The sequence below is a fragment of the Festucalex cinctus genome, chromosome 12, assembly GCF_051991245.1.
Source record: "Festucalex cinctus isolate MCC-2025b chromosome 12, RoL_Fcin_1.0, whole genome shotgun sequence".
NCBI lineage: Eukaryota > Metazoa > Chordata > Actinopteri > Syngnathiformes > Syngnathidae > Festucalex > Festucalex cinctus.
In genome coordinates, this window is record NC_135422.1 from 21698359 (window position 1) to 21712685 (window position 14327).

A 14327-nucleotide genomic window follows, 5' to 3' on the forward strand; every position below is an offset into this window, starting at 1 on the left:
TCGGACACATAATTGTCAAATAATTGTTACACTCCAATGAGTTCAGTAATAGAAAACTACATATATAATGATGTACTATAATGGTATGGAAACCACATTAAAGGCCAGATATCACACAGCTCCAGCACTTAAACTATCACATTGCGGCCAATATTCAGTACAATATACAATTACAAGCGTTTTTCTTGCTTCCTGTTTGATTGGGTCGATTTCTTTTCCATTTAGACAAAATGCATACTTTGAAGCGTGCTTAAAGGTTGATCGAAAATCAATATTTGTGTAGCCTTCTGACATGCAGTATGCTTCTACTATATGTGTGTGCATATGTTTATATGAACTTGCATTTGACTATTTCCAATTATCCATGATAGAGATCATCTCACACAGTATCTGTTTATGCAGCATTTTTTTAAAATCATAATGAATATAAAAAGTATATAATATTATAATAAAGTGATGGTCACTAGGGCTGGGCATCGATTCTATTGCCCTCAATTGATTCAATTTGAATTCACAAGAGTTCAGTTTGACCCTGGAAACGACAAGCATTTATATGAAACGGATGCATGTTTTTTTTTTTTGTTTTTTTTTTTTAATTAGTTATAATTAGGGATGGGCGAGTACAGATACCAGGTATTGATATACTGCCGATACCAGCCTTTTTTCAAGTACTCGAGTACTCGTGACGCAGACGAGTACAAGCGACCGGCAGAGGGGGAAGACTTTAAATGAGTCCTCCTTGCCTGTAACTGGAGCTAGCTTGCAGCAGTTTTTCACCAAAACTTCACCGATTTGGAAATACTTCAAAATTGTGAATCTTAAACTAAAAGAGCATTTTTGTGTTTTATTTTGAGCGTTAAGACTATTGAAGAGTGACTGTGCTGTTTTTTTTGTCAAAAGTAAAGCAAATATATTTGTTTAAGAATATCTTTTAGTGATTTTTTTTATTTGTCAAAATGTACTACTGGTATCGGCAGTTGGTATCGGTATCGGTATCGGTGAGTACTGAGGGTGTGAGTATCGGTATCGGTCTGAAAAAAAAATGTGGTATCGAACATCCATAGTTATAATAAAGTAAAATACTCTGCAGTAAACAACTCATTGATTGCTTCTAATGTTAAAAAGACATTGAAAAAGCCTCCAATGCCCATCTGCCATTGTGGTCCAAATATGTCATTTCATTTGTATAATCCACTGGGAATTGGCTGGATAGGATGATGTGCAGTTTGCCTGATATAAGACTGAGATTGATTGCTCTGAGTCCCGCGCTGTCCCACTGTCATATGGTGTTCCACAGGGTTCAATTTTGGGGGCCCTGCTGTTTTCATTTAATTTGCTGTCCCTGGGTTCCATCTTCAGAAAGCATGGTGGATCCTTTCACTGCTATTCCTACTTGCGACCAATTTTGTCCTGTGTGGAGGAAATCAAAGCCTAAATGATACCGAATTTCTTGAATTTCATGGACAAGTAAACAGGCGTTACCTGCACTATAATGCGAGATGAGGATGGCCAAATTGCAAGTGAGAGGTTTGAGAGCCCCGTATAACACTGATCCCGCAAGCAGGTTTAACGGACAGCTGGGCAAACACTAACTGGAGCGCTTAAAGCCCACCGGCAAAAAGTCAAGACCAGCAAGGCGATGCAGGGTCTGTGTGCGGAAAGGCAAACAGAGTGAAACAAAAATATGTTGCAAATCATGACTAAGACGCAGAAATGGCTGGCAATGAATGAGTTAACTGATTTAGTTATTAAGGTGTGCAACTTTGAAACGGATGCCGCCCATGACAGACAGGGTGTTTATTGAAACAATGATGTACAAAGAGAATGTCCATTTAATGTTCATGTATTCAATACCTTGGAGGTATTAATTGATTTCAAAAGAGCCATGATTATCGTGTGTGTTGACACTGGTGGCTGATTGTGTGTTCATGTGTGTAGCTTGCTCATGCAAGCTCAGTAATTAAATAAAGAGTAATTGTGATGCATTTAAGCAGCTGCTGACCCCTGTTGTTCAAATGGGTAAAGTCATTAGCTTAACCATAAGGTGTATTCTAGCAGACACAGGGAAATAAAGCCAGTGAGTGGAAAGAAAAGAACAGGAAGGAAAGTGTGTTGGTTTAGTGGCCTCAATCTGCGATCTAACGGAAACATCTCTGTTGTTGTGTTTTTGAAGTTCATTCGGCAATCTCAGCTACTACAGTGACAGTGGGCCAACATGGGCACCTCTCATATTGTGGCAATGCTATTTTTGGCACACTTTTTACAACATACACAAGTTCTGTTCAGTACCATTTTTCCCATTTAGTTTCTCATCCCCTTTTCCAGTTGACAAAATATTCATGCATGTAGTTTGTATCTAAAATTCTAATTGGTTAAAGTTGATGCGAGTGGATCACTTGACTAAAAAGTGAAATACATAATGCTACTCTCCAAAACAAGCATGTCACTCTGCTACTGTTGGAGAACACTTTGACACATGAAGTGTTTTCCCAACTCTGCCTTCTCGAGATGCACTTTAGCACAAGTACCTGGCACTACATACTGCGTGCACTAAACTATTGGATCACACTTGATGTTAGCAAAGTTGAAATACAATAATCTTCATTCCCCGACAGTAAATTCTTCACATGATCTTATTATTTCAGTACTTTGTCTTCTCCTTACCAAACGTCCTCTTTTGCCCAGACAAAACTGCACCCGTGTTAAACAGTAAATTCTGTAGAGTAAATTTGACTCTATTTTGAGTGGGACCAAATTGACTCAGTTTTAGAGTAGGCTAATATTTACACTTGGAAGAGAGTAAAATAAGGAATTTCAAAAAAAAAAAAAAAGTCACTCAAGGGTTACGGAATGAACTCACAACCTTCAGGTTGGGAGACAGCCGCACTACCACATGAGCTTTGTCCCTCCAAGAGGAGACAAAAAAAAAATAAAAATTACGAAGATTCCAATTGACACACAGCAGGAGCTGCGTGGCTCAGTGAGTAGATTGGCTGTCTACCAAGCTAAAGGTCACGAGTTCATTCCTCAACCCTTCAATGACTTTTATTTATTTTTTCTTCAATCCACTAAGAATGCACTGCGACCCCTAACAGGACCAAAAATTGCTCCACATCTGCACCCGCAACTTGCTCTCTGTTAACGTCCGATGGATATTGCTGTAATGACATATAAACACAAACACGCCCACCAAGTTTGACAGCAAATTTGCACCTGATTAACCAGACATGGCAATGGATTTGCTCCAAGAACACGGCAGTTTAGTGACAGTTGCGAGAAAGATTAAATTGTCACAATTAGCGCCATTAAGCATGTCAATATTAGCGCTGATGTTTGTGACGCTGTTTATCAATGAGTCTCGTTTGAATAAAAGTGGGCCAAATGTACGCAAATGAGGTAATTTACGTACGCACAAAAACCACCGTCTGGTTCAAGGTGCAGTTAGTGCTGAATTTCCCTATTTGCACGTGTATGGTGGATTACATACTCCCGGATTGCTCTAATTATACCGGTGGATCTGGCCCTTACTTGTGTTTTAAGTTTGATGTATAACACAGTTTCAAATGCAATCTATTGTTGTTGTTGCCCCAAAACAAAACTAGATGAACATTAAGTGCGAAAAAGCTGCAGGGCAGCTTGTAAACTCTGCAGAGATCTCCAGTTACGGGTTTAAAGAGAGCTTCAAAAGATTTGGATTGCATGGGTACTTCCAAAGTGCCATTTCTAGCTGCCAAGTCTCTCTGTTATCCCATTGAGAATTATTTTTTTTTGCTCTCCCCAAATAGGATTGAAATGCAGACTAAGATCCGTTTCAGTATATGGAGCATGTGGAGAATCCATTTGTGCTGCCATCAGTAGACAAGCCAGCAGTAAAACGGACTTGATGGTAGACCCCCAGAGAACAGCGCTGTCACTGTGAAAGGCTTTCAAAGAAGTGGATCAGGCTGCCTGCACATATGTGAACTAGAATCATATTTTACGCACCACTACAAACACCCCATACATTTCCTTCCATATACATAATCCCTTTGGTTAATTCACAATTCTGTTTGATCCCAGTCACGCTGCGTGCCGCCACTTGCTAAAGTCAGTAAAGTGTATTTTGTGTGATGTGTGTGACGAAGTGAAACTGAGCTTGTTGCTTCTCCAATGTATTATAGTTTATGGATTACACATTAGCAGAACAGTGCAACGCAGGCGTCACTTACCTGGTTCCCTGTTAATGAGATTCTTCCCCCTTACATCCCTGTTCACACCTCGGCGCTCATTTTAATTAGGGGGCTGTCTGATCTCTCTTTTTCCTTTCACTGCTAATTCTCCCTAGTTTACTTCCCATTTCTCTTTCTCGCTTACTTGTTCGCTCTCATTAAAGCCGTTGCTCGGTGTAATTAATGAGCTCATATCTTTTTTCGTGTCATAAGGGTCATGAGCCGGCTCTCATTCGCTTGTAGTGCAAGAGCATGTGCGTTAAAAGGCACTACATTTAAAGCCTTCTTTTTCTATTTCTAGTAGAAAGAGAAATACAAAAATAAATCACTTACATTTCTGTTTATTTTTGGCCCTATTACAGCTTTCTATCTATCGGTTGTGTCTATGAAGGCACTTTTCCGAACACTCATTTGCTGTTTTATTATACAATTCTTATTTGACACACATCACAGCATGAAATTGAGAAGGTCCATTTCTGTACAAAACTGCACTTAACGTTTTCTTTTGTCTAACTCCGAAGTTAATCAGTAAGGATATGTGTGCTTCTGAATACTGCATTCATCATATCCGTAGACAATACATAGAACATCTCATCTTGTTTTTTGTTTTCTTGACACTTGACGGGATCTGATAAGCTCCAAGTGAATTGATTATCAAAAGGCCGAATGTACGACCTGAATAAATTAATACAGATATTTAAAGATGCCCATACTAAAAGAGAGTTCAAGTGATGATGGGGCCTTGTTGCTGGATTCACACTGAATAGAATGCCTATTTGGCTTTTATTCTGACGTGTAAGCCTGTGTGGCTGTGCCTGTGCACTGTGATCCCTTTAATCCCAGTTCTGCCACGTCCTTCAAATCCCGATCAAGGTTGTCATTAATGGGTTGCTTTTCACTAGCTTTTGCGAGCTGCACTCTCCCTCTCTCCGTTACCCGGTGCTGATTGACTACAAGCACAAATGCTTACTAATGATGGCAGATGTGGATAGAAGATGGAGGTTATGCAATTTATATCAAGCACGCATGCACACACACAAACATAGATAGATAGACAGACAGACAGACAGACAGACAGGTAGGTAGATAGATAGATAGATAGATAGATAGATAGATAGATAGATAGATAGATAGATAGATGGGGACGGGGGAGGACGTGTCCCCCTCAGTTTCATGAAGACCACGACCCATCCCCTCCACTTTTGATGGGTTTATTTGACGCGTGTAACGCATGCGAGCACACATTTTACTGCATTCATCACAGCGCGGCTTTCCCCCGCTGTGGTCGATATTCTCCCAGGCAATAGGAGGCAGTGAAGGGCGTCTACAGCATATGAACAACACTCACCCCATTAGAAGTAGAAAACAATTGTATTTATTTATTTATTTATTTATTTATTTATGTTTTCAATTAACATGTATATATGTATGTATGTATGTATGTATATATATATATATATATATATATATATATATATATATATATATATATATACATTAGGGGTGTGAATTGCCTAGTATCTGACAATTCGATCCATATCACGATTCATAGGTCACGATTCGATTCGATACGATTAATCCCGATATGAATTTACAAGTCGATTTTTTTTACTCAAATTTAGAAAATACCATGAAGTAAACTTGTACATGTACACTGTAAGATTTCAAAAATGGATGTTAAAAAATCAATTCGGCTGCCTATTGAATTGATCCGAGAATTGAGCGCTGTACTATCACGATTTTTTAACACCCCTAATATATATATATATATATATATATATATATATATATATATATATATATATATATATATATATATATATATATATATATATGTATATATGTATATATTAGAGGTGCGTGCAAAAATCGAGTAATTAATCAATAATTGATGAATGCTTTGGTTTTTTGGGGGGGGGTTTTTTCAAAAATGCTCGGAATTTCAACTCCTAACCAGTAAATATTCTCTGATTTCTGTAGTCCTCCATGAAAGTGCACTGATTAAAACCCCTTGATGCCTGATACGAACAAATAATAAATGTGTGTGCGCGTGTGTGTTTGGGGGGGCTACTTTCAAATAGATGCTAAATTAAGCAGAGTGTTATTTTCTGTTTAGCACATAAAATAGTTATAAATTTAGGTTTGATGCAAATTAGCTCCAACTGGTATCTAATCTGAAACAATGGCAAAAAAATGTCAACAGAAAATATGATTCTAACTCAACATGTTATTTTGGAAATGCTTGTAGATATGAACTAGAGTGGTAGTTTCAAAAGAAAAAGTGTTGTAGAAAGCCGTCGAGATGCACGTTCCTTTGGCATACAAAAGACGCTGTTCATTTCTTCTTTTACAGACAAATAATCATCAGAAATTGTGTTTATGACGCACCACAGAATTTTTGTAATGCCTACAGTGGCAGCTTCGAAATGCCATCGAGATACGTTTTCACTGCATACAAAGGATGCTGAGCTTGTCTGGTTTGAAATACCGTCACGCAACAGCGAGTGAGCCATCACCCTGCCCACATTGATGCTTTATTGTTCTCGCACCCTCTGGTTCAAAAGCCCAAATCTTTATAATTTGAACTATTGCCACCCCCATTTAGTTTACTTATGTTAAATAAATCCCCCCTGACAAGCATCAACCAAAACTGAGCATTATCTTGCTAAAGGCATGTTTTGTACAGCTCTTGTATTGGATCTCATTCGGTTGAGTAAGCAGTCATAATCCTGCCAGGCTTAAAACTGCACAAAGTAACTGCTGAACACAACCTAGTTGTTTTTTTTTTGTTTTTTTGTCTGACAGCCACCAAGTGGGACAAGTTTGAAACTATACACTGTGAACTTATATTTCATGATCAGAGATCAGCCATACGTCATAAATATCTCTCTCGCTCTCTGTCACTTTTATCCTTCAGGTGTCCAGCTGAGACGGGCAGTGACCATGGAGAGGCTGTTGCTGTACGTGATGCTAGCAGTTGCCATGGCAGTTCGCGCACAGATCTGCCCGAAGCGTTGCTTTTGTCAGATCCTGTCACCCAACCTGGCAACGCTCTGTGCCAAGAAAGGTCTACTCTTTGTTCCTCCGAACATCGACAGGCATACAGTAGAACTGCGACTGGCTGACAACTTTGTCACCAGGTAAATGTCACAAGACTCCAAATTCCTTTGAACCTGACTGATTACTGTAGCTACTCACACCTGTCTTACTTTGTCATTAAATTGCAATGCATGATGAATACGAGCACTAAGAATGACCTCAGACCATCATCAAATATTGTTCACTTGCATTTTGGATTTTATTTCCTGGCATCCAGAAGAAACAGAGTATTTATATTATAAGATCCAAAACACAAAAGCAGAGAAAAGTAAACATTATATTACAATTGCACCGTGTGAGGTAAATGGTGGTCACCCGGGATACGGACTGATGTTCTGAACTAGGGCTGTCAAGATTAGACGGCTAGTTGTGACTACGTCGACGACCAAAAGACACACCTGCACAAAATTTGCGCTGTCTAGTTGCCATCATGTAGCAGGCACAATAGAATTGCTCAATAACACAGATTTAGACAGATTTGTAAATAATATTTGAGAGAAACAAATACACCTTTTGCATACATAAAAGAAATACATGTTGGAGTTAATCTCATGAAAAATGGTAGCAAACAAAAGTTTTCCATGTTAATGTTTATCAAATATAGTTACTGTATTTTCCGCACTATATGGCGCACCTCATTATAAGGCCTTCAATGTATGACGTATTTTCAAACTTTTTCCATATATAAGGTGCACCGCACTATAAGGCGCAACGCATTATAAGGCGCACCTTCAATGAATGACATATTTTACAAATTTTTCCATATATAAGGCGCTACAGTAGAGGCTGGGGTTACGTTATGCATCCATTAGATGGTGCTGTGCTAAAGGGAATGTCAACAAAACAGTCAGATAGGTCAGTCAAACTTTATTAATAGATTACAAACCAGCTTTCTGACAACTCCATTCACTCCCAAAATGAATAAACAGCTGTTTTATTATTTTCTCCGAGGTAAAGTATTAGTATTAGCTAGTGATCCAAGATGACGGGATCTTCTGCGCATGCGCGTCACCGATCCGTAAGGGTCACAGATAGCGTCTTGACAGCGAGACCTGTTGCGGCTCAATATTGATCCATATATAAGGCACACTGGATTATAAGGCGCATGGTTAGCTTTTGAAAAAATCGAAGGCTTTTATGTGCGCCTTATAGTGCGGAAAATACGGTAATTGAAAACATGTTTACGCGAAATATAAAGAGCCAAGTTAGATGTTTAGCAGCAAAGCATCTGAATATGTGTCCATCTGATACTCACGTTTTTGATTATAATATGCAAGTTGTGTTTTTAACTACATAGTAGTCACTGTTAAAGTATGTCGTAGACAGGTATACTTAAACATAGGGCCAACTAGAGCATGTGAAAACAATCTGACTTAGAGACAGGCTCATTAGGCTCAAAGCAAGGCAAAGAAAATCAAATCCAATGATCAGCCACATTCAGTTCCTTGGAGGAAAAAACAAAACAAAACAAGGAAGCCTGAACTGTGATTGTGATTAAAAGATCTTGTTGTCTACTACTTCTATTGAACTAAATGAGTAGACATCAACTTCGGTTAGAAGCAGAAAGTCAGTCCACAAACGCTTAAAAGTTCAAATTGTTATATATTCAATATTGTTTACTTACCTGTTCCCATTTCCCAATGATGACAGTTATATTGTTGTTTTGGTTCATTTTGGTCAAGCAAAAACCGGCAGTTACAGGGATTCAGTAAATACAAACCATATGGATTCTGATTAATTTGTTAATTGAAAATACATGTAAATGGACAGTGAAGAATTAAATGCACATCTGCAGTAGAAGTGCCGCCAAATTTACCCTGCTTCTGTTTTACCTCTGTTCAAGCATATTTTCTGCAAGAAGCAAAGTGCACAGAGTGCAAAGTGCTTACGCCAGTGTAAATCTATTGATTTTTGTATATTAAAGAAGAACAGTGTCATTTTGTCCTGATGCAGTAGTTTAAAACTAACCTTGTATAGATTTTGCAGAACTCATACATACTGAATGAAAAACAGATAGTAAACGGAATACAGGGAAGATTTTCACTGTTGAAGTCTACAAATAGCCTGCCAAAAAGTTATTTTCAACAAGTGTTTCTTTGATAATAATCTATAGCATCACTTCCAAATCTTATGTTTGAAGTTTATGTTGCCATTTTGCCAGTAAGTATGAAATTCTGTGTCAGAAATGCTCGCATTAATAATGATGATGTCATTTAATGCAGCATGTTTCTGTCTCAGTGTGAAGAGGAAAGACTTTGCAAACATGACCCGTCTTGTGGACCTGACGTTATCCAGAAATACCATCTCCTACATCACACCTCATGCCTTCACTGATCTTGAGAACCTCAGAGCCCTGCATCTCAACAGGTAAAACTTCTCTTGTTACTTGAATGCTGCAGGCTGGAAAGTTGCTCATTAGTGGCCTCTCTGTGATTATATTCCAGTAATCGGCTGACAAGGATAGGCAATGACACATTCAGTGGGATGTCTAAGCTCCACCACCTGATTCTGAACAACAACCAGCTGGTACTCATCCACCAGGGAGCATTCAATGACCTGCTGGCACTGGAAGAACTGGATCTCAGTTACAATAACCTAGATTCCATTCCGTGGGAGGCCATTCAGGTAAAAGTGTTAGCTGAGTACAATTTATGTTGGCATTTTTTGTTGAATATGAGAAATGACAAACATTCTGACACGTTTGAATTTGTTATTTATTGTTATTTTTAACCCTTTTTTTCCTCTTTTGTTTCTCCCCTAATGTGCTCTCGTTGCAAAAACACTATATGAAATTTAAAATGCATCCCCCACAAAATTAAATAGTTTATACGTCTCTCCCCAACAGAAAATGACAAGCCTCCATACGCTAAGTTTGGACCACAACATGTTGGACTTTATTCCAGAGGGAACATTTTCATTGCTACAGAAACTCAACCGGCTGGACGTCACCTCAAATAAACTCCAAAAGCTCCCACCGGACCCTCTCTTTCAGCGAGCACAGGTAGCTTAATCAAAGGCTTCTGCATTAATAGCATGTATCACTTCAAACGTATTTACTCGGATGAAACAGAATTTACCATAAAATCCTGTGAATAACACACAACCCAGTATATCCCCCTCCCCCAAATCACCCTTTCAAAAAAAAATATTTTTTTTTTTCTATCGGGTAAATGGGAGATAATGGGTTTTTCACCTGTATAGCGCTTTCCCAGCTGCAAGGTAGTCAAAACGCTTTAACACTGTTTCCTTATTCACATACTGGTGATGCAGCATCAAGGGGGGGTTTAGTATCTTGCTCAAGGACACCTCAACAGGGTCGGAGTGCATGGGTCGGAGCTCAACCTCTGAGTTGGGAGATGAACAATCTATCCCAGAGCCTGAGCAATGACATCCCCCGGCCTGTTGTATAATGCAGTCCCCTGATTTGCTGGCATCCTTTAACAAGTGCCAAAGATATTTTCATTGTTGCTGAGTAATTCTGGGCTGATGACTCAGAAAATGACATCCGTTTCTTTTAATTGGCTCAAGTTCCGTCTATTAAACTGCCTTTAAAAAGTAATCCGACGGCTCCCGCCAGTATATATGGGGCAGTTGCTTATACGCTAGCTGCTAACGGTGCTAGCCGCTAACGCTAGAGCCGCTGCTAAACGACGGTAACAGACACCATATAAAACAATGTCAGCGTAATTCTTTTGTTTGTTTGTGTTGTTGACGTCGGTGGCAACAATTTGTGAAATGCCCCAAGTAAGTGACTCATGAAGTCATCTGTCATGCCGCGAAACACAACCGGGACAACCGGGAACAGCTTCATAATAAAAGCCTTCCAAGGCACTTGTGTCAGTTTACTACTGCATTTGGAAAGATTTTATTTGGAAGTTGGCCTCGCCACGTTGTTGTCTGTGTGCTCAGTCAAGGATAGCATTAACAATTGTTGCTACTGCTGGATTGACTAGTCTTGCCCACGGTGCACACCCAAGCATTTTTATTTATTAATTTTTTTTAGGTACTTTATATTGCAATATGTTGGAATGAAAGATGAAAATACTTTTTTTTCCAACTAGGTACTAATAAAAGTCAATAAAATGTGCTTTAAAAAAATGTATTATGAATTAGTACTCACAACTTTAAAAAATAAAATAAAAATCGAGTCACCTATCAATTATTCCATCAATTAACCGACTAATCCGAATTTTTTATTTTATTTTTTTTAATAATGTCCACTAAGGTTGAAGCTAAGTTGAATTATATATAAAATAATATAAATACTCATTGTTCTTCATTGTTCAAACACCAACAAACTTAGTCTTTGCTAAACGATTATTCAGGACGAATGCTGATCGCGATTTTAAAACTCAAATCACTTACTTATTGTACTTTTCCTGAAAATCACTTTATAGTACAACATAATGAAAAATCCAATTTAATCACAATATTAATGCACTTAAATAGTGCTTCATCTTCATCATATGTTTACTAAGCCTGACGTATTCGCTATTCTTGTTCAATCATATTGAGTTGTCAAAGCCTACAATGGCCATTGATGCAGCATACTAACGCTACTGCACACGTGCACATAAAGGTTTTTCAAATAACTTGCATTATGGTCCAAGATCCTGTGCCGTCACCCTGGTTTCATCCCATTCAAATCCATAAATGTCCGAAGTGAGTTTGTTTCTACTGCCAGCGTCCGTGCAACCTCCCTTTTGTCTGTAGTATAATAGTCCTTACTTATGGTAAATGCTGATTTGCCTTGCCATAGAAAACAAACAAAACACAACTCGGCTGAAGTCGCCGTATCCAGAAAAGTCCTGCTCTATGTTTAACAGTAGTATATGGTCTTCCTGTTACTGATGCACATAGGGCCACCCGCCATCTTGTGTGTCTGGCCAGCGGCAATAAATTCATTTAAGCTCTTATTTATTTAGCGATTTTGACGCAGATTGTTTTGTTACAAACAAAACACATGTAGCGATGTTATTTTTCTCCCTTGTCAGTCTAAGAGACCACAAACAAACCCTAAGAAGCATGTTAAGTTAGTAGTAAATCGGAGTCCGTCAGCAATAAGTGTTCGTGTGGAACACAAAATATTGGTTCGGGGCCTCCCGGCAACGTCCAGGTGCCGCAAATATATTTTAAAAAAATTATTAAAGTAGCTTTGACACATGCATTTTTGCTTCGACCAATTTATGTGGCCGACCCAACCGAGTCGGTCGACTTTTATTCCCAGCCTTATTATGAATACATGTATAATACTCTGGGAACATTTTGGATATTTTATGGATTAAAAAAATATATATATACATCTTATTCACAGGATTTTTCGGTAAATAAAACACAATTAGTTGTAAATGTAAGTCTTATTTAATTGCAACATTTGTTTTTTGAATAAAAAAAAAGAAACTTTTTGAAACTCCATTGTAGGTTTTGGCCACATCTGGGATCCTGAGCTCTTCAACCTTTGCACTGTCATTTGGTGGAAACCCACTGCATTGTAACTGTGAGCTACTTTGGCTGCGAAGGCTTAACCGAGAGGATGACTTGGAGACATGCGCCTCACCTCAGCACCTTTCTGGACGATACTTTTGGTCCATTCCTGAGGAAGAGTTCCTGTGTGAGCCGCCGCTCATAACCAGATACTCCAATGAGATGAGGGTCCTCGAAGGACAAAGAGTGTCACTCAGGTATCTAATACTAACTATCATTGTCCTTTAAGTGCCTCTAAATTTGGGGTGTCCTAACTTTTTCTTCCAAGGACCGCATGCTGAAAAATTGAAGAAAGGGGAAGGGTACTTTGACGTTCTTAATTTAGTAACATGCTAAAACAAATTCAGCATCAATGTGGGAAAGGATACAGTATGCAAAGCCCAACTATATCTAGTTCCTAGTCCAGTCAAGTTCTAGTCGAGCACATGTCCGGAAGGGGGGACTCACGTTGCCTCTTCTGGCTGAACTCGCCCTGGCCGCAGTAGGTGCAGCTGCAAGCATGAGTCGCTCGCCATCGAGCACCACCTGCAGGTCGGCTCCAGATGGTGACCTGTGAGGGAAACATGGTCCAATTTCGGTTTTGTTTGTTTGGTCGAGTCCTCACCTTTGAATTGTTTGCCCTGGGTGACCCCTAACAGAGGCATAAAGCCCCCGAGAACTTAGCTCCTACCGTTACTGTAACACACAAACCCCTCCATCATAAGGTGACAAACCAACCAGGAGAAACAAATACAATGTAAGCTTTTAAAGTATGTGTTTGTTTAAGTAATCCAAACATCATTAGAGATTTAATCTTTTCGCTACTTTCAAAGCTGGTTAAAATGTTTCAGTATTTTGAGATGAATCAGATTTACTTCCTATTCAAAGGCCTACCAGATAATATTACGATATTATTCAATGTATCAGAAGGGGTTATAAGTTATGAGGTAGATTTCATTTCAAAATTCAGTGAGTACTATACTACTTGGAAAAGTTTGAGTTGATCTGTGCGAGGTGTCAAGCTGTGGAATAAGTTGAGGGAGGAATACAAGAAATGTTCAAACAAACCAATTCAAAGATATCAAATGTTTTTCGCAAGATACAGAAATGATGGTTTCTGACAGTCACCATCTGTTTATTGTGTTTGTATGTATATCTTCTTTAATGTAAAGTATTAATATTTTTATGTATTTTATCAGCACAAATATGAGTTATAATGAAAGAATATACAGTATTTGTGTGTAAGTGTGTACTTGTATTTATGTAAATCAGGTAAATATATGAATATATGTACACGTCTGTGTATATAAGATGAATATATAAAATGGTGCGGTAGATAAATAACTATTAACATTTTAAGGAGAAGTGGCAGGAATTAATGAGTTTTATTTATTACCCCTTTTGTGAAGTTGTCTATCATTTGCATGTTCGCCGTGTGAATTCTGTCTAAGCAATGTTTATATATCTCAATTTTGTAGTATAGTAGCAAAATCAATGATATACTTATAAAATTATGTAACACTTTAAACCAGGGGGTGCAAACGTGTTCCTACGAGG

At 38.5% G+C, this 14327-nt stretch overlaps 1 protein-coding gene across 2 annotated transcripts in view; it reads left to right on the plus strand.

Annotated features, from left to right (window-relative positions):
• The window catches only part of lrfn5a (leucine rich repeat and fibronectin type III domain containing 5a), a 159512-nt gene that overhangs the window by 111824 nt on the left and 33361 nt on the right, over positions 1 to 14327 (plus strand). For both annotated transcript variants that reach the window (XM_077539419.1, XM_077539418.1), the window contains 5 exons: positions 7126 to 7348; positions 9546 to 9674; positions 9752 to 9932; positions 10153 to 10308; positions 12729 to 12988. In XM_077539419.1, coding sequence (XP_077395545.1) covers positions 7152 to 7348; positions 9546 to 9674; positions 9752 to 9932; positions 10153 to 10308; positions 12729 to 12988 — 923 coding nt within the window. In that variant the 5' untranslated portion in view covers positions 7126 to 7151. The remainder of the gene's footprint in view (positions 1 to 7125; positions 7349 to 9545; positions 9675 to 9751; positions 9933 to 10152; positions 10309 to 12728; positions 12989 to 14327) is intronic.